This window comes from Pleurodeles waltl, chromosome 9 (genome assembly GCF_031143425.1).
Source record: "Pleurodeles waltl isolate 20211129_DDA chromosome 9, aPleWal1.hap1.20221129, whole genome shotgun sequence".
In the NCBI taxonomy this organism is placed as follows: Eukaryota; Metazoa; Chordata; class Amphibia; order Caudata; family Salamandridae; genus Pleurodeles; species Pleurodeles waltl.
The window spans coordinates 1173729961-1173754887 of NC_090448.1; the positions used below are offsets into that span (position 1 = coordinate 1173729961).

General features: G+C 48.8%; 1 protein-coding gene across 2 annotated transcripts in view; it reads right to left on the reverse strand.

Moving 5' to 3' along the window:
* STRN3 (striatin 3) overlaps window positions 1-24927 on the reverse strand; it is an 839725-nt gene that overhangs the window by 107678 nt on the left and 707120 nt on the right. For both annotated transcript variants that reach the window (XM_069209060.1, XM_069209059.1), the window contains one exon: window positions 22894-23034. In XM_069209060.1, coding sequence (XP_069065161.1) covers window positions 22894-23034 — 141 coding nt within the window. The remainder of the gene's footprint in view (window positions 1-22893; window positions 23035-24927) is intronic.

The window sequence follows — 24927 nt, forward strand, 5'->3', positions numbered from 1 at the left end:
AACTAACATTCAATCAGAAATAATTTGATAATTAATTACCTACCAACCAAAAAGCAAATATTGGAGCATCACACTTTAATTCATTCAAACACTCATAACTGAAGGTGAGTCTTAACACTGTTGAAGATTCTCATAATCTCCATAACAGTTTCTTTTACATTCAGTTAGAGCCTCACAGGGCAGTATTCGATGGGTGCAAGTAGTGAAGAACGTGTGAAGCCCATGCTGCTGCAAACCAAGCAGGGGTACATAGATGTCTGATAAGCTTGCACAACTGCTGTCCATATGTGTTGTTGTACGTAGCTTGCACTGCCATCGCTCCCTATGTCGACATGTTAAACGTACAATGCTATCATTATGCTCCGTATGAATCTTACACTGCTGTTATCCTGTAAAGTGCCCGTAACACTTGCTACCAGCAAGTAACATTTATTTTGCATTTATGAAACAAACTGCTGCCGTTCATCTTTGACTCTGTGTCTGGGATTTTGTGTTGCAGATTTCTGCAGTGTGTCAAATACAGATGGAGAGACAGAAGCCCTAGAAGGTCTTAGAAAGCTGTGTGACCCTGCCATTTGTTTTCTTATTATTTTTGCTGCAGACCTGTCCAGTTCACCCAGGCAGACAAGATCGTTCCAATGCAACCTCTAAGAAAAACAGGCTTCCCCTCAACACCCAAGGTCCTCTGATTGTGCCCTACTGGCTACACACAACATCCTGATTCTATGACTGCTGGAATCAACTCTTGAATCCTTGCGGTTATAGACATGTTGGCGTTGAAAGTCTTGGTTGGCTCCTGAATATGATCTTAAGTTACCTGGTGGGCGCACCTGGGAACTAAAACTTTTAATCACCATCATGGACTGCTAGAAGAGAAGAGTTAATTAGCTGCAACAACTATTCTCTAGCTATAATGTATTGCATAGAGGAGCATGTCTGAACTATTACTAGTTAGACTGGGAATCCTTAGTTGTCCAAGATTTCATTTCAGTATAAATATACTACTTGTAATATATTCACTTCAATGAAGTGAGACAAACTCTGGTTAATATGGTAGAGGGACACAGGGCTCAACTCTTCGCAGGCTCGAACTATCAGACTGAGAGCTTGTGAAGGGTAAAGTCTCATAAAAGGCGAAGAGGGCAGGTCATGTGAAAATAATAAATCCCAAAAAGCTGGTAAACTCTCCTCTTCTCTAGCGATGACTCTTTTATACATGCGGACGCTTAAGTTAAAAGCAGCAAAGCAGTACCAATCTTTATGTGCGCATGAGTTTTCAAGGTGTTTTTTCACCCTAGCATTCTACAATAAGCAGGATGCACCAGTACTGTTCGGTGAGTACAGGGTGTCCCACTGAAAGGTCTAACACTATACGAGAATGGTTGAAGAACACCCTTACCTGCACAGAAGGATTTCAGTGCAGGTCAGTTGTATGACAGAATCATGTAGAAGAATGTACTCAATTTGCAAATTGTATCATGTGTCGAGAAAGAAACAAACCATTCATAAAGTATTAACTGCTAAGGGGGGTGGTGGAATGCGGCTCTTCAGGCCCAAGTCCACAAAAAGAGGAGTAGCTATACTTTCAAACCAGGCCGGGAAGGGACAGAAGGAATAAGGAGCAACACAGAGAGATTGACTAAAAATGTAACTATGTGGAGGCCCTCAGCTCAGGACACGAAGCTGAAGCAACAGCCTCAATAAATGAAAGCAATCAGGAGATAGCTACGAGGTAAGATTGTGAACTAGGACAACGGCAACAAGAGAAACACCATAGAACATAGGCTTACATGAGTTAATCAGAATTATGGTTTCTTCAGGGGGAGCTGAACTTCATATCAATTTTGTATCAAAGAATCCACAGTCCAGTTGAGGCTATCCCGGTCTGAAATTACCTTCTGGTATGTGTCAGGTCTGCATCTCCTGGTTCAGGGGGCGCTCCATCTATAGATAATGTAATTATATAATCCAGAAAATCCAAGTAGTCTTCTGGTTTTGTGAATTCTGAGGTTTTTCAATCGATTGTCAGTTAATTGTTGCAGGGATGAGAATGCCAGAATTCACGTTACCTTGCCACAGTTGTGGACAGAATGTCAGGATTCTTTTCTGCTTTCTAAAAGTCTCCTGGAAGCAGTCAGTTGCGATGTGGATGTGATGATTATCCAGGGTAAGGAGCCCCTTTTTTTTCCTCAGCAGCCTGCATACGCCCATACCTCAGCAGACATGCTATCACCTGTCACAGCATCTGGAGACAGAGATTGCCACCGGTGATGCAGAAGAGCAGCCCTTCGTTTGGGAGTTAAGCAGTAGTACCTCTGTGCTCCATCACTGTCATGCTTCTCAAGGCAGGCTGTCTTCTGAGAGAAGCAGATGAAACCGTATTCTGTGTCAAGTGATTCATAGAGGAGGCTAGTCGTCCCCTCAGCACATTCTATGGTGCACTACATATTTTGCTGTCTGCCACCACTTGAGGAAGATGCCGCGCAGAACTGCAGGCCCAGTCTTCGCTAACTATGTCTCAGTAAGTTAGGCACTCTCTTGTCTAGGGACAGCAACTGTCATGCTGCACAGGGAGTACATACTCCGGCGACCTCTGATGCAGCTCCTGGCCCATCACTCCAATCAGGTGCAGAGACTCAAACTGACAGATGACAAGAGGGTCTCAACCTCACTATCTCTGGGCTACACTATTTGAAGCAAGCTGAACTGTGGGTACCCCTAGATTGACAACTGCTGCCTCTGTCAGGAAAGTTTCAACCTCGGCCTAGTCTGCATCTACGAGACTTTGTCATCTTCTACTATCCCATCAAATAAAGAGAGCAGATGCCTTTATTCAGTGAGAAAAAAATGTGTAAGTATGGCACCTCCCTTTTAATCACTTCAGTGGGCATCATGTTCCATCTGGTAGAGTGGGAGAATTGATAATCACTCAGATTCAAATTCCTGCCTTGTGTTCCTACACAAAATGTCCGAAGTATTATAGCGAGCAGCTCTGAAAGGACATCAAGACCTTGCTCTCAAAAAAGGTTAGTTGTCTGTCTTACATAGATGGCTGGTTGATAAAGGCTGCAACATTAGAAGAAACTGCTGTCCAGTAGTGGGTCATTCATAGATGACCATGTTTGAATTCTTTCCTAGTCTTCCAAGTGGGTGTCCGAAAGTATCATCAAGTGGCAGGATAGAGAAACTTTACATATTAAATAATTTTAAAGTGCATTCACTCTCACAGCGTATTCACATCATTTGAAAAGACCCAAAGCCCACCAATCAGACAACAGCACATTTGGGAACCCTCACTACAGAAGCCCCGGTCTCTCAGATTTTCTACTGCACGCCATGTGAAGGGAGTCTTCCTGAGATCTGCTCAGTTTTATTTATTCCAGCTGCTGAAAAGCATAAATATGTCTGATAATTCAAAGAAAGGACTCTTTAGATCCTGCAACTCTTGTTAGAAAAAAAGACTCCTTCGATTAGATCTTCACCAGCAAATACGCTGTCGATGACCACTACAGCAACAGTTACCACTGTAGCGACGAGACCTTCGACGACAGCGAGTTCAGCCATCGACGCTCCAATCCCGCAGAAGATCTTAGTCGAAGAATACTCAGACAATGACACCATTATCGAGGCTCCTGTTGGCAACAGCACCACAGTCGACGAGACCATTGTTGGCGGTACCAACATCACCATTGACCCATACCTATATTCCCTCGTTGACGACACCAGTGACAATGATAAAGGTTACAAAGACCTTCCTCATGCCTCAAGGGACCTCCCCCAGAAAAATTACGCCATAACTTCCTAGCCACCTACTGAATTTGGATGGTTCAGAGGATGGATGTCCATATGGCACAGCACATAGCCGATCTGAGCTCCAGGTAAAGTATCAGGATAAGGTCGATGAAGAGAAGGAAAGAACATATTATGGCCACTATTACAATCTGCAAGCCAAACAGAGGTATGCATAATACTATGATAATTATCCAGACCCTCTACACAGTCATTTTCAAGTACCTCCCACACTGGTGCAAGACTTACAAGCTATGCTTTTAGGACAACCGTAAAAGGTTTCCAGAACCTTCACAAAATCAACCACTGCCTCCACCACCATCTGTTCCAGCAACGCCACGGTCTATTCCCCCTTCAATGACACCAAGAGTGACACCAGCCTCCAAAACTGCAGCACCACCAAGGGATGATCCATCCTTGAGGGAAGCAGGCTCTTTATATACTATATCAAAATGAGATAGTGTGCAGAGTCCACGGGTTCCCCAGAGGCTTAATAGAGGCTAAAGTAGATAATACTAATGCTCTCTTCTGTGGTAGTGTGGTTGAGCAGTTAGGCTATGTGAGGGTAGAGCAAAGCACTTGTTGAACAGCCACACAGTCTTAAATGAAGCACACACTAAATGACTAACTCCAGGCCAATGTTTTTTATTTAACAAAAATATATTTGGTTACTTTATTTCTAAAACCACAAGATTCAAGTTGAAGGTAAGTACATTTGCAAATAGGTATCCAACATATGTACCAGTACTACTTTGTTTCAAATTGGCAAGTTATACGGTTTTTGAATAAGTAGCAACAATCCGTTTTAAAAGTTGACAGTGCAATTTTCAGAAACAGTTCAAGGAAAGAAAAGTTATTATGGTTTTGAGATAAGTACAAGACTTACAGTTCCAGTCTCCGGGGGTTAGGATGACCACAAGTTGGGGTTCAAATTAACCCCAAACACCCACCACCAGCAACACGGGCCGGCTGGGTGCAGAGGTCAAAGATGAGGTCGATTTAACAGGGGTCCTACAGAGAATAGGGGCCCTTGGAATCAGGTCTGCTTGCAGGTAAGTGCTATTATCATCGGAGGGCAGATCTGGGGACGTTTAGAGGAGCTAGGGCGGATGGGGTCACAAATTCCTATGGGGGATCCAAGGGGTCACAAAGATGCTGCAGATGAAGTCCATGTCTTCAGTAGAGCACACCTCTCAGGGAGATGAGGTAGCTGTGTGCTGCCAAAACCTAACGACAGGGAGAAATCCCAATAAAAGTCTACTTCTGGGGTTATTCCTCCAGGCTGACCAGAACAATGCAGGTAGCCAGGAGGAGAAAGTAGAAACTGAGTAGACAGGGTACATTTTGGCTACACTGAGAGGGATCAGGAAGAATCTGAGGAACACTACAGCCCTGTTAGGAGCACTGAAGGTAGTGAGAAGGGGGTCATTCCAGTAGGCCCACCTTTTCTCCTAGAAGGTTGTTTCAAAGTGCCCAGAAGGAGGGATAAGTCTTCCTCTATCAATACCCCTGTATCCTCAGTATCTGAGGGGGACCCACTGCTCCAACTCAAAGGAAGATTTCTTCGATAGGGAGCTTCGAAAACAGATTGGAGGAGGTCAAGATGAGGCTGCAGTAATAGCTAGCCATAGATAGGGAGGCCTTTAGTAGTGTAAAAGGAGAGACAGGGTTTGGGGTTAGCTCTCCATGGTGGCAGCAAACGTAGCTTTAGGGACACCAGGGTCAGAGAGGACTCCTAGGATTCTAGGAACCTGAGCAAGATAGTCCAACCTTACAAGGTGAGAGATGATATTCATAAATGGTTCACTGCATTGGAGAGGGCCTGTAAAGTACAAAGGGTCCCCCAAAGACAGTGGGCAGCAATCTCCTTATCTGACAAAGGCAGAAACAAACTCCTCACTGTCCTAGAGGAAGACAATTATACAGCACTCAAAATGCCCCCTTAGATGGTTTTGGCCTAACCACTCAACAATATAGAATTATGTTCAGGGAGGCCAAAAGGAGTCCTCCCAGGATTAGAAAGACTTTGTGGACTGCTCTGTTAAAGCTCTGGAAGGCTGGGTGCATGGCAGGAAAGTGAGTGACTACCAGGGCTTTTACAATTTGATTCTTCAATAGAACATTTTGAATAACATTATTTCTAATCAGCTGCATCTATACCTGGTGGACTCTGATCTGACCTCTCCCCAAGAACTGGGAAAGGAGGCAGACAAGTGGGTCTGCAACAGGGTGAGTAGGAAGACTCACACGGGGGTGACCACAATAAGAAGAAAGTAGGTAAGAATTAGCACAATAGTGGGGACAAAGACAAAACAAAAGAGTCTACATCAGGCCCTTTAAACTCTTCTGGGGGTGGGTCTAAGTCTTCTTCCTTTAAAAATCCCTGGTGCTGCATGTGCAAGCATAAAGGTCATAAGGCAGGAGACAGCACCTGTCCTAAGAAAGGTACCAAGCCCCCTACCACTACTAATACCACTTCTACTCTTAGTGCCCCTGGCAATAGTAATAGTAGTGGTAACAGTAATAATAGCAGTCAGTCCAAAAGTGTAGCTGGGAGATTTACTGCCCATAAAAAGGTTGTAGTGTCCTCTGATCTACTTGTAGAATGTCTGCTAGGTAATGAACTGAAGACTTCAGCTTGGGCTGAAGTGGAGTTGGAGGTCCATGCAGAAATGCTAGGCATCCCTGGGCATATATTTGCCCTGCCCAGAGCACAAGCCAAAAGGGAAAGGAAACCCTGGAGCCTGGAACAATGGCCCAGGGGGCTCCTAAAAAGAAAAGAAAGGCAGGGTAAGAAGGTAACCCCTGCTCAAGCCTCCAGTGAAGATTCTACTCCTGAGGGAGAGGAGTCTACTCCTTGGGTGGAACCCACACCAGAGCAGCTCAAAGCTGACACAGCTGAGCTCTTCGTTGCAGGGGGGCCCACCAGAGAGGAACTCAGCCTGGAACAGCAAACCTGCCCCACACTGGAGCGCTTAAGGCAGCAAGCTGCAGCACAAGAGGCAGGGGATGTCAGTGGCACCCATAAGGTGTACTGGGATAACAGTCTCCTTTACTCAGAAGCAAGGGACTCTAAACCTGGTGCCACCAGGAGACTGGTCATCCCTCTGAAATGCAGGGAGTTTCTGTTAACTCTTGCATATGACATTCCCCTTGCAGGCCACTTGGGGCAAAGCAAGACTTGGGACAGGCTCGTCCCTCACTTTCACTGGCCCCACATGTCTGAGGACACCAAAGAGTTTTGTTTCTCCTGTGTGACCTGCCAAACCAGTTTCAAGACAGGTGGCACCCCAAAGGCCCCCTTAATTCCACTACCAGTGGTTGAGGTACCCTTTGAGAGGATAGGGGTAGATATTGTTGGTCTCCTAGACCCTCCAGCAGCCTTTGAAAATAGATATATTCTGGTGGTAGGGGACCATGCCAACTGGATATCCAGAGTCCATTCCTCTTAGGACCACTAGGGTTGGTCAGACAGAGGTGCAAACTTCATGTCTCCTTACCTTAAAGCCATATGAAAGGAGTGTGGTGTTCACCCTTTACCACCCACAAACCAATGGGTTAGTGGAAAGATTTAAAAAAATACTCAAAGGCATTATAATGGGATTCTCAGAAAAACTCAGAAGGAGGTGGGATGCCCTGTTTCCTTGCCTCCTCTTTGCCTAAAGGGAGGTTCCACAAAAGGGAGTGGGACACAGCCTCTTTGAACTTTTGTTTGAGCAAACTGTAAGGGGTCCCCTTGATCTTGTGAAAGAAGGCTGGGAGCAACCTCTCAAGCCTTCAAAACAGGACTTTGTGGACTATGTATTAGATCCAGGATGGCCGAATACATGAAGAGGGCTTCCAAAAAATCTTCAGACCAACAAAGAATTGCAGAAGCAATGGCATGACCAGAAGGTTGTGCTGACTGTGTATAAGCCAGGACAAAAGGTGTGGCTCCCAGGGTACTCCAAGACAAATGGAGTGGTCCACACACTATTGTGGAGAGAAAAGTTGCCTATCTGGTTAACCTAGGCACTCCTAGAAGCCCCCACAGGGTGCTTCATGTGAACTGCCTGAAGCCCTAATATGACAGAGCTAACATGACACTGCTCATGGCAACTGATGAGGGACAGGAAGAGGAGAGTGACCCTCTACCCGACCTCTTTTCCCATAAAACAGTGGATGGCTCAGTAGATGATGTTGGACTTGCAGACTGCCTCTCTGAGTCACAAAAAGATGAAAGCTAAAATCTCCTAGACAGATCTCAGAACTGTTCACCCTGACCCCTGGTCAAACTACAAGGTATGAACACACAATTGACACAGGTGACAGCATGGCCTGTCAAAAGTAAAATATACAGGCAGCCTGATCATGTCAGAGTGCATCAAAACTGAGGTGCAAAAGATGTTACACCTAGGAATTATTGAGTTTTCAGACAATCCTTGGACTAGTCTTGCACTCCTTGTCCCAAAACCACACTCCCAGAATTGTAAAAGAGATGAGGTTTTGTGTGGACTATAAAGGCCTCAATACTGTAACCAAAACAGATGATCATCCTATCCCTAGGGCAGATGAGCTGATAGATACACTGGCTTCTGCCAAGTATCTAAGCACCTTTGACATACTTGCTGGCTACTGGCAGATCAAGTTGTCAAAGGATGCCAAACCAAGAACAGCATTCTTTACAGTGATGCCCTTTGGACTGTAGAATGCCCCTGCAACATTCCAAAGGCTGGTGGATAAAGTTCTCCAAGGCATGGAACACTTCAGTGCAGAGTATCTTGATGATACAGCGGTCTTTAGCTCCACCTGGTCCACCTTGGGAGTGTATTAGAGACTCTGCTAAAGGCAGGCCTCACTATCAAGGCATCAAAGTGCCAGATAGGGCAGGGAAAGGTGGTTTACCTGGGCCACCTAGTAGGTGGAGGCCAGATCTAGCCAATGCAGGGTAAAATCCAGACAGTTCTGGATTGGACTGCCCCTACCACTCGGGCCCAAGTCAGAGCCTTCCTAGGCCTTACAGGGCACTATAAGAGGTTCATTAAGAACTATGGCCCTATTGTAACCTCCTTAAATGACCTCACATCTAAAAGGATGAGCAAGAACGTTTTATGGACATCTAGCTGCCAAAAAGCTTTTGATGGCCTCAAACAGATCATGTGCTCTGCTCCTATATTAAGAAACCCTGATTACTCCAAGGAGTTTATTGTGCAGACAGATGGTTCTGAGGTAAGGATAGGGGCAGTACTATCTCAACTGAATGAAGAGGGCCAGGACCAACCTGTTGCTTTCATAAGCAGAAGGTTGACCCCCAGGGAAAAGCGTTGGTCAGCCACAGAGCGGGAAGCATTTGCTGTGGTTTGGGCTTTGAAGAAGCAGAGGCAATACTTGTTTGCCACTCACTTCCTTGTTCAAACAGACCGCAAGCCTCTCCTATGGCTAAAGCAAATGAAAGGTGAAAATCCCAAACCTTTGAGGTGGTCCATATCCCTACAGGGAATGGACTATACATTGGAACACAGACCTGGGAGTAACCACTCCAATGCAGATGGACTTAACTGGGCAAGGTTAGTCTTACTGTCCTTCATTTTTGCGGTGGGAGGGGGTATGTAGGAACATACCCTCTTTTTGGCATGGTTACCCCCACTTTTTATCTGCGGTCAGTACGTTTGACTGTTTTCACTGGGATCCTGCTGACCAAGACCCCAGTGATTGTGGTCTCTCCCTCACTATTCACACCGCTCAAATGGCATACTGGTGCCCCCTGTAAGTCCCTAGTATATGGTACTTAGGTACCCAAGGCATTGGGGCACCTGGGGTTCCCTATGGGCTGCAGCTGTACTATGCTACCCATGGGAGTCCATACAAAATGGGTCAGGAGGCTTGCCATTGCAGCCTGTGTGAAAAGGTGCATGCACCCTTTCGCCGAAGGTCTGCACCAGGTCAGTGTAAGTCACCCCTATGGTAGGCCCTCCTAGCCCAGAGAGCAGGATGCAGGTCTTTGTGAGTGCACCCATGTATGAGCAGAGGTGCCCCTACGAACTCCATCTACATTACACTGGACTTCGTAAGTGCAGGGAAGCAATTTTACCCGTGTACTGGACACAGGTGGTCTAGCTACATAATGGTAACTCTGAACCTAGGTATGTTTGGTATCAAACATGTCGGAATCATACCTCAATACTGTTGTCAGTATTGGTTGTATGATTCCATGCACTCTGGGGGCTCTTTAGAGGACCCCCAGCATATCTCCTACCAGCCTTCTGACATTTTCCAGGCAGCCCATGCTGCTGACACCCCTCAGACAGGTTTCTGCCCTCCTGTTTGACCAGCTCCGGCAGAGGAAGGTAGAACAAAGGATTTCCTGTGGGATAAGGAGGTAACACCCCTCCCTTGGAAATAGGTGTTACATGGCTTAGGAGGGGTAGCCTCCCCAAGACACCAGTATGCTTTGAAGGGCCCTCATTGCTTAAACCAGTTTGCACAGCACCAGGGACCCCTGGTCCCTGCTCAGGCACGAAACTGGACAAATAAAAGGAAAGTGACCAGTCCCCTGTCCTTCACCACTACAAGGGTGGTGCTCAGAACTCTTCCAGGTGGCAACTTGATTCTGCCATCTTGAATACAAGGTGGAAAGAGGCCCCTGGGAGCATCTGAGTGGCCAAGTCAGGTCGGTGACGTCGAAGCCCCCCCTCCTGGTAGGTGGTAACCCTGCAAGGTGACCAATCCCCCTTCCTGGGCTATTTAGGGTCTCCCTCTTTGGTCGGTCCTCAGATTCAACGTGCAAGATTCCAGCAGGATTCCTCTGCATCGTTTACTTCATCTTCTGGCCACTGGGACTGCAACTGGACTCTCCAGGAACCGACAAACTGCAACTTCAGCCACCACTCTGCTCTGCAACATTGATTCACCCCAGCTCCTTCCAGCATCTGCAACATTTTCCTGGTTGTGCATCCTCTGGAGGTAGCAATTCTTCAGCCTGCACAAGAAGTAAGAAGGAATTTCCCTTGGAGTGAAGGAGTCACTCCAGTGCATCTGCAGGCACCAATTGCAACGACGACCGCATGAGTGGATCTTCTCTCCTCCGGAGCTGCAGGAATCCTTCATCACAGGTGCTGGTCTGGAGTGGTCTCCTTGGTCCTCTCAGCCAGCTGTCCAACTTCGGAGATGGTAAGCCCTTGCTTCTCCTTGCAGGACAGTACCCCTGTGCACTGCCACTTTTGCAGCTACCAAGGCTTGTTTGTTCCTCCTCCAAGGGATCTTCAGACTCCATGTAACCCCCAGCCCCTAGCACTTCTTCCTGCAAAGCTCAGTCTCCTGCCTGCTGCTCCAGCGGCGTAGGACGTCTCTTGAGGTGTGCTGAGTGGGCCTCACTGCAACTCTTGTGCCTGCTACCTTTGGGTTGCCTGTGGAGGCTGCCTCCTCTTCGTGTAACACTTCCAGCTGCTGAGGTTCACCCCGACTTCCCTTCTTGGGTTGAGTCCCTTGGACCTTGCTGGTCCTCTTCAGCCTTGCAAACCTTCTTCTCCGTCTCTTGCATTTGCCAACGCTGGTTGGTGGTTTTCCAACACTACTAACCGACTGCCTCAGACTGCCAACGTGGGACATTACTTGCCTCACTTCTGGGGCTCCTCTTCAGATCCTGGGCTGCGCAGCTGATCTATGTCCACCGTCGGCCTGGTCCTGCATCTACAGAAGGGTGGGTAGAGGCTCCTGCCACAGCCAGACACTCCATCACGAACTGGACTTTGTCCCCTTCCTTTCCAGGTCCTCTTCTTTCAGGATCCATCTTTGAGTTCTTCCAGTCTTGGTTGGGTCTTGCATAATCCTTTTCCAAGTCCTCCTGTGGGTTTTAGTGAAAATCAGGTACTTTTCTCTGCTTTTCTGGTCACTGGGGGTCACGCTGGTACTCACCTCTTAGGGTTTGTAGTTCCTGCAGCTCCCTTCTACTGATCCAACTTCCTTGGGTGGGGGACTGTCTTTCACATTCCACTTCTTAGTATATGGAGTGGAAGTGAGCACATGGTGTTAAAAAAAAAAAAAAAACAGATCTGGCATAGGCTAGACCTATTGGCTTTGCCAATGCTTGTTTTTTTTTCTCCCTGGTGGGAGTGAGGGTAAGGGACCAGCCACAACAGAGGGAGGGTGTTTGGGCAGGCAACGACGGGGGAGGCACGAGGGTATGGGACAAGAAACAACAGGGAGGCAGCGAGATGGAAGCACTATGATGCGGCCAGGGGAGGAAGCGGTGGAGTTATGGTCAAGAAACAACAGCGTGAGAGGCTGGGGATACGGAGGATAGAACAGGGGAGGGTGCTGGGGAGACTGGGCAAGCAAGGGGTGTGGGTGAGGCAAGTAAAACAACAGTGCTTAGGAGAAGGAGGGACAGTGGATGCAACATCAACATGATCCACAAAGGTTTGAGAGGTACAGGAACAATCAACAACGGAATGCAATAGGTGATGGGGGGGTTGGGCAGGGTGCAGATGCAAGCAACAACAGGGGACATGGTTGGGGAAAGAGAAATGATCTGCAACACATGCTTTTTTAAGTAGTGCTGCAACTAAAATAAAGTACATACAAAAGCAACCAAGATGTGGAAGGTCACCTGTGCTGAAGGGAAGCAACACTTGGTCCACACTTCAGCGGAGGGTCAAACACATGGAGAGGAAGTGAAGTCGGCACACACTGACTAATGAGAAGCAAGGAAATAAGTGATGAGCGACCTCTGACCTGTTTCAGGTCCTGAGCTCGCCCCCCACGACCGCAGCACCAACCTGCTGCCTCCTGCCTCTGTCCCCCGACCACGCTGCCGTTTGCGTGTTCGAGGCCCTCCTCCACCCGCAGGCATCCTCCTGCTCCTCATCCCTGGGGTCTAGTGGGCTCTGACTAGCTTCACTTGACCCGTGTGCCGCTTTCCGCCGTCCCGTAAGTGTTTTTTCGCTTTTTTCGTTGTTTTTCAGCGCCTCGCCGCCGGCGCTTCTGCCCCCTTTGTGCCCCCCTGATTGCTGTCTCCCCGATCGCATATTGTGCCATTGTGTTTTTCTGATTGTGTGCCTTTCCTATTGTAACTGCTTGTATTTTGCTCATTTTCACTGTTTTGCCCCTTGTGCGCTCCCCGCTCCCTGCCGCTGCCTCCCTGCGGCCCCGCCCCCCTCGTGCCCCCATTTGCCGCTCCCTCCCGCCTCCCAGCTGCTCCTCCCTCCCCCCTCCCTTCTTAATGGCTGGCGCTGCGCGTCGCGAGTGAGCGACCTCTGACCTGTTTCAGGTCCTGAGCTCGCCCCCCACGACCGCAGCACCAACCTGCTGCCTCCTGCCTCTGTCCCCCGACCACGCTGCCGTTTGCGTGTTCGAGGCCCTCCTCCACCCGCAGGCATCCTCCCGCGCCTCATCCCTGGGGTCTAGTGGGCTCTGACTAGCTTCACTTGACCCGTGTGCCGCTTTCCGCCGTCCCGTAAGTGTTTTATCGCTTTTTTCGTTCTTTTTCAGCGCCTCGCCGCCGGCGCTTCTCACCCTTTGTGCCCCCCTGATTGCTGTCTCCCCGATCGCATATTGTGCCATTGTGTTTTTCTGATTGTGTGCCTTTCCTATTGTAACTGCTTGTATTTTGCTCATTTTCACTGTTTTGCCCCTTGTGCGCTCCCCGCTCCCTGCGGCCCCGCCCCCCTCGCGCCCCCATTTGCCGCTCCCTCCCGCCTCCCGCCTCCCAGCTGCTCCTCCCTCCCCCCTCCCTTCTTAATGGCTGGCGCTGCGCGTCGCGAGTGAGCGACCTCTGACCTGTTTCAGGTCCTGAGCTCGCCCCCCACGTCCGCAGCACCAACCTGCTGCCTCCTGCCTCTGTCCCCCGACCACGCTGCCGTTTGCGTGTTCGAGGCCCTCCTCCACCCGCAGGCATCCTCCTGCGCCTCATCCCTGGGGTCTAGTGGGCTCTGACTAGCTTCACTTGACCCGTGTGCCGCTTTCCGCCGTCCGTAAGTGTTTTTTCGCTTTTTTCAGCGCCTCGCCGCCGGCGCTTCTGCCCCCTTTGTGCCCCCCTGATTGCTGTCTCCCCGATCGCATATTGTGCCATTGTGTTTTTCTGATTGTGTGCCTTTCCTATTGTAACTGCTTGTATTTTGCTCATTTTCACTGTTTTGCCCCTTGTGCGCTCCCCGCTCCCTGCCGCTGCCTCCCTGCGGCCCCGCCCCCCTCGCGCCCCCATTTGCCGCTCCCTCCCGCCTCCCCCCTCCCTTCTTAATGGCTGGCGCTGCGCGTCGCGAGTGAGCGACCTCTGACCTGTTTCAGGTCCTGAGCTCGCCCCCCACGACCGCAGCACCAACCTGCTGCCTCCTGCCTCTGTCCCCCGACCACGCTGCCGTTTGCGTGTTCGAGGCCCTCCTCCACCCGCAGGCATCCTCCTGCGCCTCATCCCTGGGGTCTAGTGGGCTCTGACTAGCTTCACTTGACCCGTGTGCCGCTTTCCGCCGTCCCGTAAGTGTTTTTTCGCTTTTTTCGTTGTTTTTCAGCGCCTCGCCGCCGGCGCTTCTGCCCCCTTTGTGCCCCCCTGATTGCTGTCTCCCCGATCGCATATTGTGCCATTGTTTTTCTGATTGTGTGCCTTTCCTATTGTAACTGCTTGTATTTTGCTCATTTTCACTGTTTTGCCCCTTGTGCGCTCCCCGCTCCCTGCCGCTGCCTCCCTGCGGCCCCGCCCCCCTCGCGCCCCCATTTGCCGCTCCCTCCCGCCTCCCAGCTGCTCCTCCCTCCCCCCTCCCTTCTTAATGGCTGGCGCTGCGCGTCGCGAGTGAGCGACCTCTGACCTGTTTCAGGTCCTGAGCTCGCCCCCCACGACCGCAGCACCAACCTGCTGCCTCCTGCCTCTGTCCCCCGACCACGCTGCCGTTTGCGTGTTCGAGGCCCTCCTCCACCCGCAGGCATCCTCCTGCGCCTCATCCCTGGGGTCTAGTGGGCTCTGACTAGCTTCACTTGACCCGTGTGCCGCTTTCCGCCGTCCCGTAAGTGTTTTTTCGCTTTTTTCGTTGTTTTTCAGCGCCTCGCCGCCGGCGCTTCTGCCCCCCTGATTGCTGTCTCCCCGATCGCATATTGTGCCATTGTGTTTTTCTGATTGTGTGCCTTTCCTATTGTAACTGCTTGTATTTTGCTAATTTTCACTGTTTTGCCCCTTGTGCGCTCCCCGCTCCCTGTCGCTGCCTCCCTGCGGCCCCGCCCCCTCGCGCCCCCATTTGCCGCTCCCTCCCGCCTCCCAGCTGCTCCTCCCTCCCCCCTCCCTTCTTAATGGCTGGCGCTGTGCGTCCGCGCAGCGGGCGCGCCAGAGGCGCGCCAGAGGCAAGCCCGTCTGCGCCCGTCCGCGCCTGGACCGCGCCCAGCGCCACACCCCCTGGCCCTCCCGCCCCCCGCATCCGCTACTCGATCAACGAACTCCGCGCCTTCAACCCTGGCCCCTCCACTGAATGCTACCGGGCATCCCCGAAGCACACTAAAGGACCTTTCTCCTGCCGTACCTGCAACTTCTCCTGCATCAGAACGACCATTCCAACTACGAAAACATCCAACCCCAACCACCTGAACTGCATCCTCATCAACACCCGCTCCGCACGAAAACACGCCATCGAGCTCTGGGATTTGCTCGACACCACTGCTCCTGACGTGGCTTTCCTGACCGAAACCTGGTGGAACGACTCCTCGTCTCCGGACATCGCCATCGCCATACCGGACGGCTACAAAATCACCAGAAGAGATCGAACCAACGGAATCGGCGGCGGAATAGCCATCGCTCACAAAGCTACCCTCAAAATCCACACTCACTCGGACGACACCCTCAGGACAGCTGAACACCTCCACTTCCAGATCCACACGGACCCCAACACGACCCTCAGAGGAACCCTCATTTACCGCCCTCCAGGACCAAGAGCCCCCTTCAACAACACCATCGCCGACCTTGCAAGCACCCACGCCCTCGCTTCCCCGGACTACATCCTCCTGGGAGATCTGAACTACCATCTGGAAAATGCCAACGACGTCAACACCGCGTCACTGACCTCCAACCTCCTCAACCTCGGTCTCCGCCAGCTAGTCAACACGCCTACCCACATCGCCGGACACACCCTTGACCCCCTCTTCACCTCTAGCAACCACATTTCCTTCAGCCACACCTCCGAACTCCACTGGACCGACCATCACTGTGTCCATTTCACCTATAAGAAAACCACAGAGCAACACCGCATCCAGCTACCTCCCCACCGCCGCTGGGGCAAAGTCACCCAAGAACAACTGACCAGCACCCTCATCAACAACCTTCCGCCCGACGCAATCGACCCGAGCACAGCCGCCATCAACCTCCATCAATGGATCCTCGACTGCGCCAACACCCTTGCCCCTCTCAAGAAACCCACCACCATCCAAGGAAAGAAAAAACCAGCCTGGTTCACAGACGATCTCACCACCTCCAAAAGCAACTGCCAGAAGCTCAAAAAGAAATGGATCCAAGAACGCACACCCGACAACCTCGCCGCCCTCAAAAACGCCAACCGCGAACACCACCAACGGATCCGCACCGCCAAGCGCGCCCACTTCACCGAACGCATCAACAACAACGCCCACGACTGCAAAGAACTCTTCGGCATCGTGAAGGAACTCTCCAATCCGAAAGCCAACTCCAACGACATTCCGCCCTCCCAGAAACTCTGCGACGACCTCTCCACCTTCTTCCACCAGAAAATCACCACCATCCACGACAGTTTCAACACCGGTCCTCCGCCAGACCCCACCCCTGACGTCTCCTCCCGCGACTGCCGCCTCGCCGCCTGGACCCACGTGGACGAGGCAGAAACCATTACAACCATGAACACCATCCACTCAGGCTCCCCCACGGACCCCTGCCCCCATCATGTTTTCAACTCAGCCATCGCCACCATCGCCCCCGAACTCCGCAAGATCATCAACCTCTCCTTCACTTCTGCCACCTTCCCGGACAGCTGGAAACACGCAGAAATCAAACCTCTCCTCAAAAAACCCAAGGCTGACCCCAACGACCTCAAAAACTTCCGTCCGATCTCTCTCCTCCCTTTTCCAGCGAAAGTCATCGAGAAGATCGTCAACACCCAGCTCACCCACTTCCTCAAAGACAATTCCATCCTGGACCCCTCACAATCCGGATTCAGACGAAACCACAGCACTGAGACTGCCCTCCTCGCCGCCACAGATGACATCAGACATCAAATGGACAACGGCGAAACCTCAGCCCTCATCCTCCTCGACCTATCAGCCGCTTTCGACACCGTCTGCCACCGCACCCTACTGACCCGCCTCCAGGAAGCCGGCATCCAAGATAAAGCCCTCCACTGGATCTCATCCTTCCTCTCCGACAGAACGCAGAGAGTCCGCCTCTCCCCTTTCCGCTCCAAAGCCACCAACCTCATCTGCGGCGTCCCCCAAGGATCCTCCCTCAGCCCTACGTTGTTCAACGTCTACATGGCCCCCCTCGCTCAACTGGCCCGCCAAGATCATCTCAGCATCATCTCCTACGCCGACGATACCCAGCTCGTCCTCTCCCTGACCAAAGACCCGCTCACCGCCAAAACAAACCTCCACGAGGGACTAAAATCCATCGCCGATTGGATGAACGACAGTCGCCTGAAACTCAACTCCGACAAGACGGAAGTCCTCATCCTCGGACGCACTCCCTCGGCCTGGAACGACTCATGGTGGCCCTCCGCCCTCGGACCCCCACCCACCCCTGCCAGCCACGCAAAAAACCTCGGCTTCATCCTGGACTCCGCCCTCACCATGTCCAAACAGGTCAGCGCCGTCTCCTCCTCCTGTTTCAACACCCTTCGAATGCTCCGCAGAATCTTCAAGTGGATTCCAACAGAAACCAGAAAGACGGTGACCCAGGCCCTCGTCAGCAGCAGACTTGACTACGGCAACGCACTCTACACAGGCATCCCAACCAAAGACATCAAACGCCTCCAACGTATCCAAAATGCCTCCGCCCGACTGATCCTAGACATACCCCGCCGAATTCACATCTCCCCTCACCTAAAGGAACTCCACTGGCTTCCGGTAGACAAGAGAATCACCTTTAAACTCCTGACCCACGCTCACAAGGCACTTCACAACACCGGACCCTCCTACCTCAACACCAGACTCAACTTCTACACTCCAACACGTCAACTCCGATCCGCCAACCTCGCCCTCGCACCCCGAATCCAGCGCAAGACATCCGGCGGCAGATCCTTCTCCTTCCTCGCCGCCAAGACCTGGAACTCTCTCCCCACATCTCTTCGCCAGACCCAGGACCTCCTTGCTTTCAGAAGGCTCCTCAAGACCTGGCTCTTCGACCGCTAAATCAGCAGCCGCCCCCCCCCCCCCACCCCCGCCCTCAGCGCCTCGAAACCCTGACGGGTACATAGCGCGCTCTATAAATACTATGATTGATTGATTGATTGATGATGAAGACAACCAATGGAAAATGATGGGTGGGCTCTAGGTCCCCTATTAAGTTAACAAAATGTCTCCCAAGCCACAGCACATGCTCTGTCTCAGACAAGACCTAAAAATATGTGTACACAATTCTTCAGTAAGTCCACCACAATCATTTTGGTCATCTCGTAATGAACCTCTCATAAAATGGCCCGGATAGAAGGAATACTACTTGAATTATTCATCTATCACTGATGAATCAAACTATGTTGCCAGATCAGGAAAAAATATACATATTTTTCTACATTCCCCTCAGTCCTGAAGGTAGCATCCTGGAGATGCAAATGTAGTTGTAAAGTTGTGAAAGATTCTAACAACTATTTTACTCCACATGTATCATACGGGCCGAATCTTTGTAACGTAAACAAGAGAAATAAAACTGACTGATGACTATGTAACAGTTGAGAAAATTAGCAAGTGATTGCTGATTTGGTGACTACAGGAAAACATTATTAGGGGCCACATAGTAACGCATACATATGATTGGTCAACTCAACAACATTTGTGCATTAATGGTGACTTGAAAAATATACTAGCTATTGAGAGAAAAGCAGAAAGGTTGAGTGGATGTGCTAATACCATCTTTACAAGACTCACTTAAGGTGATCAGTAGAAAAGTGTCTCCGCATAGAAGTATAAACAAACGCACATGTAGTCATCTGACAGAGAACCGCTTTCCTTCTGGATATAATGGTGGATCTTGATCGAAGACTTAAAAAAAGGTATCAATGTCAAGGATCAGACAAGAGGCCGATCGAGGCTAGGAACTCAAAAGATCCCCATCCAAGAGGACACTCTTCTTTAACCCCAAAGACTTTGCAAACTATGCACAACCTGACAAAAGCAACAGATGACGGAAAGAAATAACCCATGGCTACCAGTAGGCTCCAGGTGCAGGCACAGGCAGGAGCCAATCTAACTGAGAACTTAGGAAACAACCTTCAGGAGGCTGAAAGTGAGGCCTATGGAATCAAAACAGGCACTGCACGGTCGCTCCTAGAGGAGCCACAGCTGTGGAGGAAAAACAAGAAAAGGTTAAAGGAGCCTAATAAATCCAGAAGGAAGCTCAGCAGCATCCTTCGGCAGGGGAAGGACAAAGGGAGAAAACAAATCACATCAAAGACCACACTACAAAGCCCACAATCATACCAAAGGACAAAAGCTTGAGGAAGGAGAAACCTGAACACTCGTCACCGGTACACACAACAAAACCAAAGTGAAGTCCGCATTGAACTCCACATTGAACCCCTCGGGGGAAGATTGGCAGCCTCCCAGTACACTTCCCAAGACACAATTAGAAGAGGTGAAACGACAATTCTAAGAGGGGGAAACCAAAATTAATTTATTACCATCTTGAGGTGTCATGACAACATCAACACTACCATTAACACTATGGCCGTGAACCAAGGAACGCCCTCAAGTGACAAGGCACTAAACAAGCCCTTCCGACTAGTTACCATGCCCACTCAGAGCCTGAGCAATAACTACATCCACTCACTAAGTGAAAGCAGTAAGATTATACCATACCTAGAATATACATATAAAGGGCAAATGGAACCTCTTAAACAGGGGCAACTTTATTAAGCTAAGCTCAGCACTCCCAGGCTTGGAAACTATTAACTCAAGGGATATATGTGGATATCAATAGCCCATTTTCAGTCTGTGAATTCATTTGCTGTGAATTCATTTGCTGTACACCTTACAATAGCCACACACCACACAATGCTAAAACGTAGGCCGAATCTATCGAATGAACACCACTCCAAGCAGCATCATAATGGCAAACCAGAGAGTGGAGAATCTTTCATAAAATTAAAATGGCTCGCTAGAGATCAGGAAGCGATAAGCCTGGCAACAGAAAATTTTTTAGATCACCATGAAAACAAAGTGGAAGGTGGCTGTGAATACGAAGACCTATGGTGTGAATTGGCCGAGCTCCTCCACAAAAACAAAATCGAACACATTCGGCAGCAACCAGGGGGAAAATAATGGCAATCAATGAAGTTCTACAAAGAAATAAGCAAAATCAAGCTATGACAAGACTGGAGCAGTAATGATAACGAATTTGCCAGGAATAAAATCAATGGGATAAGAAGATCCTACACAAAATTGCTATATGCCAAAAGACAGGAGGAACAGGTTAATAAATGGGCACAAATACACAAGATTATAAGATCCAAAAACCAGAGAAATGTTTGGGGCATGGATAAACTGCACCGAACAAGCCACACCTCAAAAAAGTTGCATACATCTTCCCAGCTCAATGGGAAGCCCATATAAAGAACCTATTTGTTGATCCAGCACCAACTATCTTTCGGATCACAAATGTCAGCAAAGAGGCAAGTGAGCAAGCACTAAAAAGTTCCATAACTCAAGCTGAAAGGGGATTGGCTCTTTACGTGAAAAAGGGGCACCCCGGACCCAATGGCATTTCAGCAGATATATTTAAAAAATAAATAAATAAATAATAAAAAATAAAAAAAGATAACCAAAAAATAGGCATATCTCCTATTTTCGAATCTTACCTCTTGGATGCATTAATCCCATAAAACTGGAGAGGCTCAATTCCATTATTAAGCCACAAATAAATGGCAACACACAAATTTGGAGCTATTACAGGTTGACAGCTTTACTGGATTTGGAGGAAAATGATACGAAAATATTTTAAACAAGGAAGTGGAAAAATGTCCTGAAGAATAAAGCTGATCCCACCTTGCCATACAGACTTTAGATAAGGACCACATCAAGGGGAATCTGCTCTGTATGTCCCACCTAATAGAAGAAACTGTGCTTGCAAACAAATAAATCTCTATACCTTGGCCTTGCCGACTTGGCCGCCGCTTTCAATAGCATCTAACGGGGTAAGCTCTAGGCCAAACTAAACAGGTGGGGGAATCTCAGCTCCCCTACTTAATGCCATAATAGTACTATGCCGCGGGATATGGGTACAAGTAAACGTGATGGCAGGCTGGATGAAATCTACAAAGGTGAATACAACAAGGGCCAAAAGCAAGGCTGTACACCGGCCTCCCTGCTGTTCGACCTTTAGCTACCTGATCTAAAGAAAGGCCTAGAAGAAATAACAGCATTCCCCATGAAAATGGCCACTCACACAATTCAGCTACTGTAGTAAGTTGACAGTACTGTTACTAGACCAGACAAAAATAGGGTTGCAGAGAAAGTTTAACACTTTAGTGAAGTACTGGAAAGAAAACAAATTAACGATCAGCACAGCAAAAACTAAAGTGATGATTCCAAATCAGAAGATAATTAAGAGTGGAGAATAGTATTGGCGAGGGAAAATAATTGAGAATGTTTCCTCATATAAATGCCTGGGTGTATGGCCGGACAGCAAGGGGCACCAGAGCACAGATTCTTACACTACACAGCAGACAGCTGCCAACTCTTTAACTTTGGTATTTTGCAAGATGAAAAAATCCATCTAGCCCATAACCCAAGCAACAAGTTTCCAGTTCGCCATTGCCTGAGGCCCATGAGTAACACTGACAAAAGGCTGCGGATCCGATACCGGTCCTGGAGAATGGATCGGTATTGGATCCGCAGCCTTTTGTCAGTGTTACTCATGGGCCTCAGGCAATGGCGAACTGGAAACTTGTTGCTTGGGTTATGGGCTCGAGGGCAGTGCTCAGGCTGAAGGTGTTAGGATGTTGACAGGGAGTAGTGGTGGTGGTGGTACTCACGGTCAGCTTTTTCTTCAGATGGACTTCGATGATCTGAGGTTCCTCCATCTCAGACTTACTGACTGCGAACTTTGTCCAGGGTTGAAGTAGGCAGCCTGCTCGGCTGAGGGACCTGGTTGCTATTCTTCCTCTAAAACATCGTTCGCGTCGGTACCTCATGGTCTTATTAAGAGTGGAAGCTGAGACAGGCCACACAGGAGGAATCTGTGAGTTACAGGGACCGACAGAGGGTGTAAACCTGACACTACGGGCAGTACTGCAAGGGGTTCCTTTCCATTACAGTGACCACATTCATGAGGGTTGAAGGCCCCCCCTGGGTGTGGGTCCCAGAGAGGAATTAAGAAGAACCCGGTTATTGAGCCAGACAAAGGTCACCTGGATGGAGTTTTAGGGAAACCGAGGACAAACACCTAGAGGCGTCAACACAGATCCCGACTGCTTAAAATAAATAATCTCACAATGGCGTCAATGCCCACGACCGTTACCATTAATAGGTGGAGTCAAACTAAACCTTGTGACTTGAAGTCCTATTTGAAGAAAAATAAGTTGCACACGTTTGAGGCCAATGCTAGATGGCAGGAGTATGCACAGCATGTATATTTACAGATACACATGCCACGAACAAGTAGATTATTAAGGAACTTTTTACAAGCACTTTACATTTTATAGACATTAAAATAATGAAGTAAAGATGGCATAAAATCAAACATAGTACTAAAAACATCATCACTAGATCCTGGAGATGCAGTGGACAGGGTGTGCTGCCTTAGTTGTTTTAGAAAGGGCAAAGAATTTGATGGAGTTATGCAATAATGTTTGTGCCCCACACAATACACATATGCCACTCATTATGGTTTAAAGTCTGCCTTGCCCTCCTCACCTCCAAGAACACTGACCCAACCCACAACCAGAGATAACAGATATAAAACAAATCTATGCTTACTGGTGTCCAGCGATGATGACAGGGTAACTATAGACTGTGAGGTCTCCAAGTCATATATAACTGTACTGCCAGTGTTAAATGAAGCTACTCCATGCGCCGGGTCACATCCAATGAAGTCAACGGACGTGGGTATCCCATGCTCTAAAAGATGAGAGATGGACACAGAAAATGAGTGTACAAAAGACTGCCTTACATTAACAATTCTCACAACACTACAATCAAGTCAAAAGAATCTGTGTGATTCTTAAAACACCTTTGTAAATTCAAATTTCTTTCCTTTCCAGATAACCACATAGTAGTGGCCACGGGCAGTATAGATATTGCAACTCCTCCTCTGCCACCTTCTCTCCAGCCTCGTCCTAGGAGTTCGAAGCCCTCTTCGTCAATGTTGAACAAATTAAAATGCAGTCTTTTAATGGAGTCTTTCTATACCATCCACTGGGATTAAGAACCCCTTTCATTCATGCAGTTGAGTCACTTTGGGAATCTTCAACGACCAGGACAGATTTTATCCTTTTAGACAACTTCAATGTCGACGTAGAGAATCAATTGGATACAGATTATTTGGTTGATACTCTGTCCTGTTTTGGATTTACTCAGTTGGTTGCTGGTCTCACGCACCAGGGGGACCACACACTTGATGGATTTTCTCCAACAATCCTGGCCATACTACCCCCTACTACACTTTCCATAACTAGGTCAGACCATATGGTAATATCTTGGAATATTAAACTTGCCTGTAAACTTCCCATCGCCACAACTTGTGATAAATCTTTTGTCTCTCATGCTTGGTGTAAGGTTCAAGACTTGGAGCCGAGCACTCTGCTTGCAGGTTCTCAGCCAGAAGAGACCCAAGGCATTGATCGAATGGCAGCAAGCTTTTCAGTCTGGTTGACAGCTGCAGTTAATGAATTAGCCCCGGATAACATCAAAGTTTCCAGGGAAATCAAGTCCTCTGCATCATGGTTTAATGACACTTTAACCGCTGCTAAACAAGGGTGCCACAGACAGGAGCGAAACTGGAGGAGAGCGCATGACCCGAGAGAAAAAGAAAAATACAAGCAAAGCATAGCACAATATAAAAATCTCCTAGTGGCTGCACTCTTTTCTAAACAAATTAAATCTGCCAGTAACTCAAGTAAGGTGCTGTTGGAAATTGTTTCTCAAATTTCTTTGCCTACCATTAGGAAATCAGCAGGCAGTAGCCAGGCTTTTTATATTGAGTCAAAGTGGAGACAATCTTTAATACATTTTCCTCCAATATCATGAAGTAACAGAAAGGTATCAATATCAGGCCAGGGAATTTTCTCATCTGAATGAGGATCAAGTTGGACATTTTGAGCATAAAATCTGAATCTCCTTCAGACCCATGTCCACCCAAGATGATGCACTTAGTACCTGACTCAGCGGGCCCCCAACTGGCAAGATCTTCAATGTCATGTTTAGTTCAGGAGTGTTTCCTAAACACTGGAAGAACACTTCTAACCTAAATATGCTTGACCCAAACAGTTATCGGCCAATCTTCAGGCTCCTGTTCCCAGCTAAGCTGGTAGAGAAGGCCATAAACGCAAAACTGGATGTGTTTTAGAAGAAGAATTTGTAGGATGATACACAGTTTGGTTGACGGTTTGAGTGCTGATGGGGTACTAGCTCCCCCTTACCTCCACGTTGGTTTTTAAGTGGTATTCCATTTCATATAAAGGACAGTTTGGCATATCACATTGTTTTTTAATTTAATTATGTCACAAGTCCAAATTTAGTTAGAAGTGCCTCTGTGATCTTCAGGTGCAGGTCTGTTCTTCATCATTTTTGAGGAGCGAGGGGAGTCCTATGATGAAGCATGACACCTGGTGGTGTGTGAGAACAGCCAGTCTCATTTCTGTGTATGCCCAGATGTAGGCTGATTTAAGGTGTAGCACTGCTGCATACAGTTGCTCAGGTAGCTTAGTTGTGCTTAATGGTTTCTGAAGTTGCCACAGCACAGAGTTGCCACTGATTGTGGCCACCAGGGAAATCAGGGCCTCAGTGGATGGG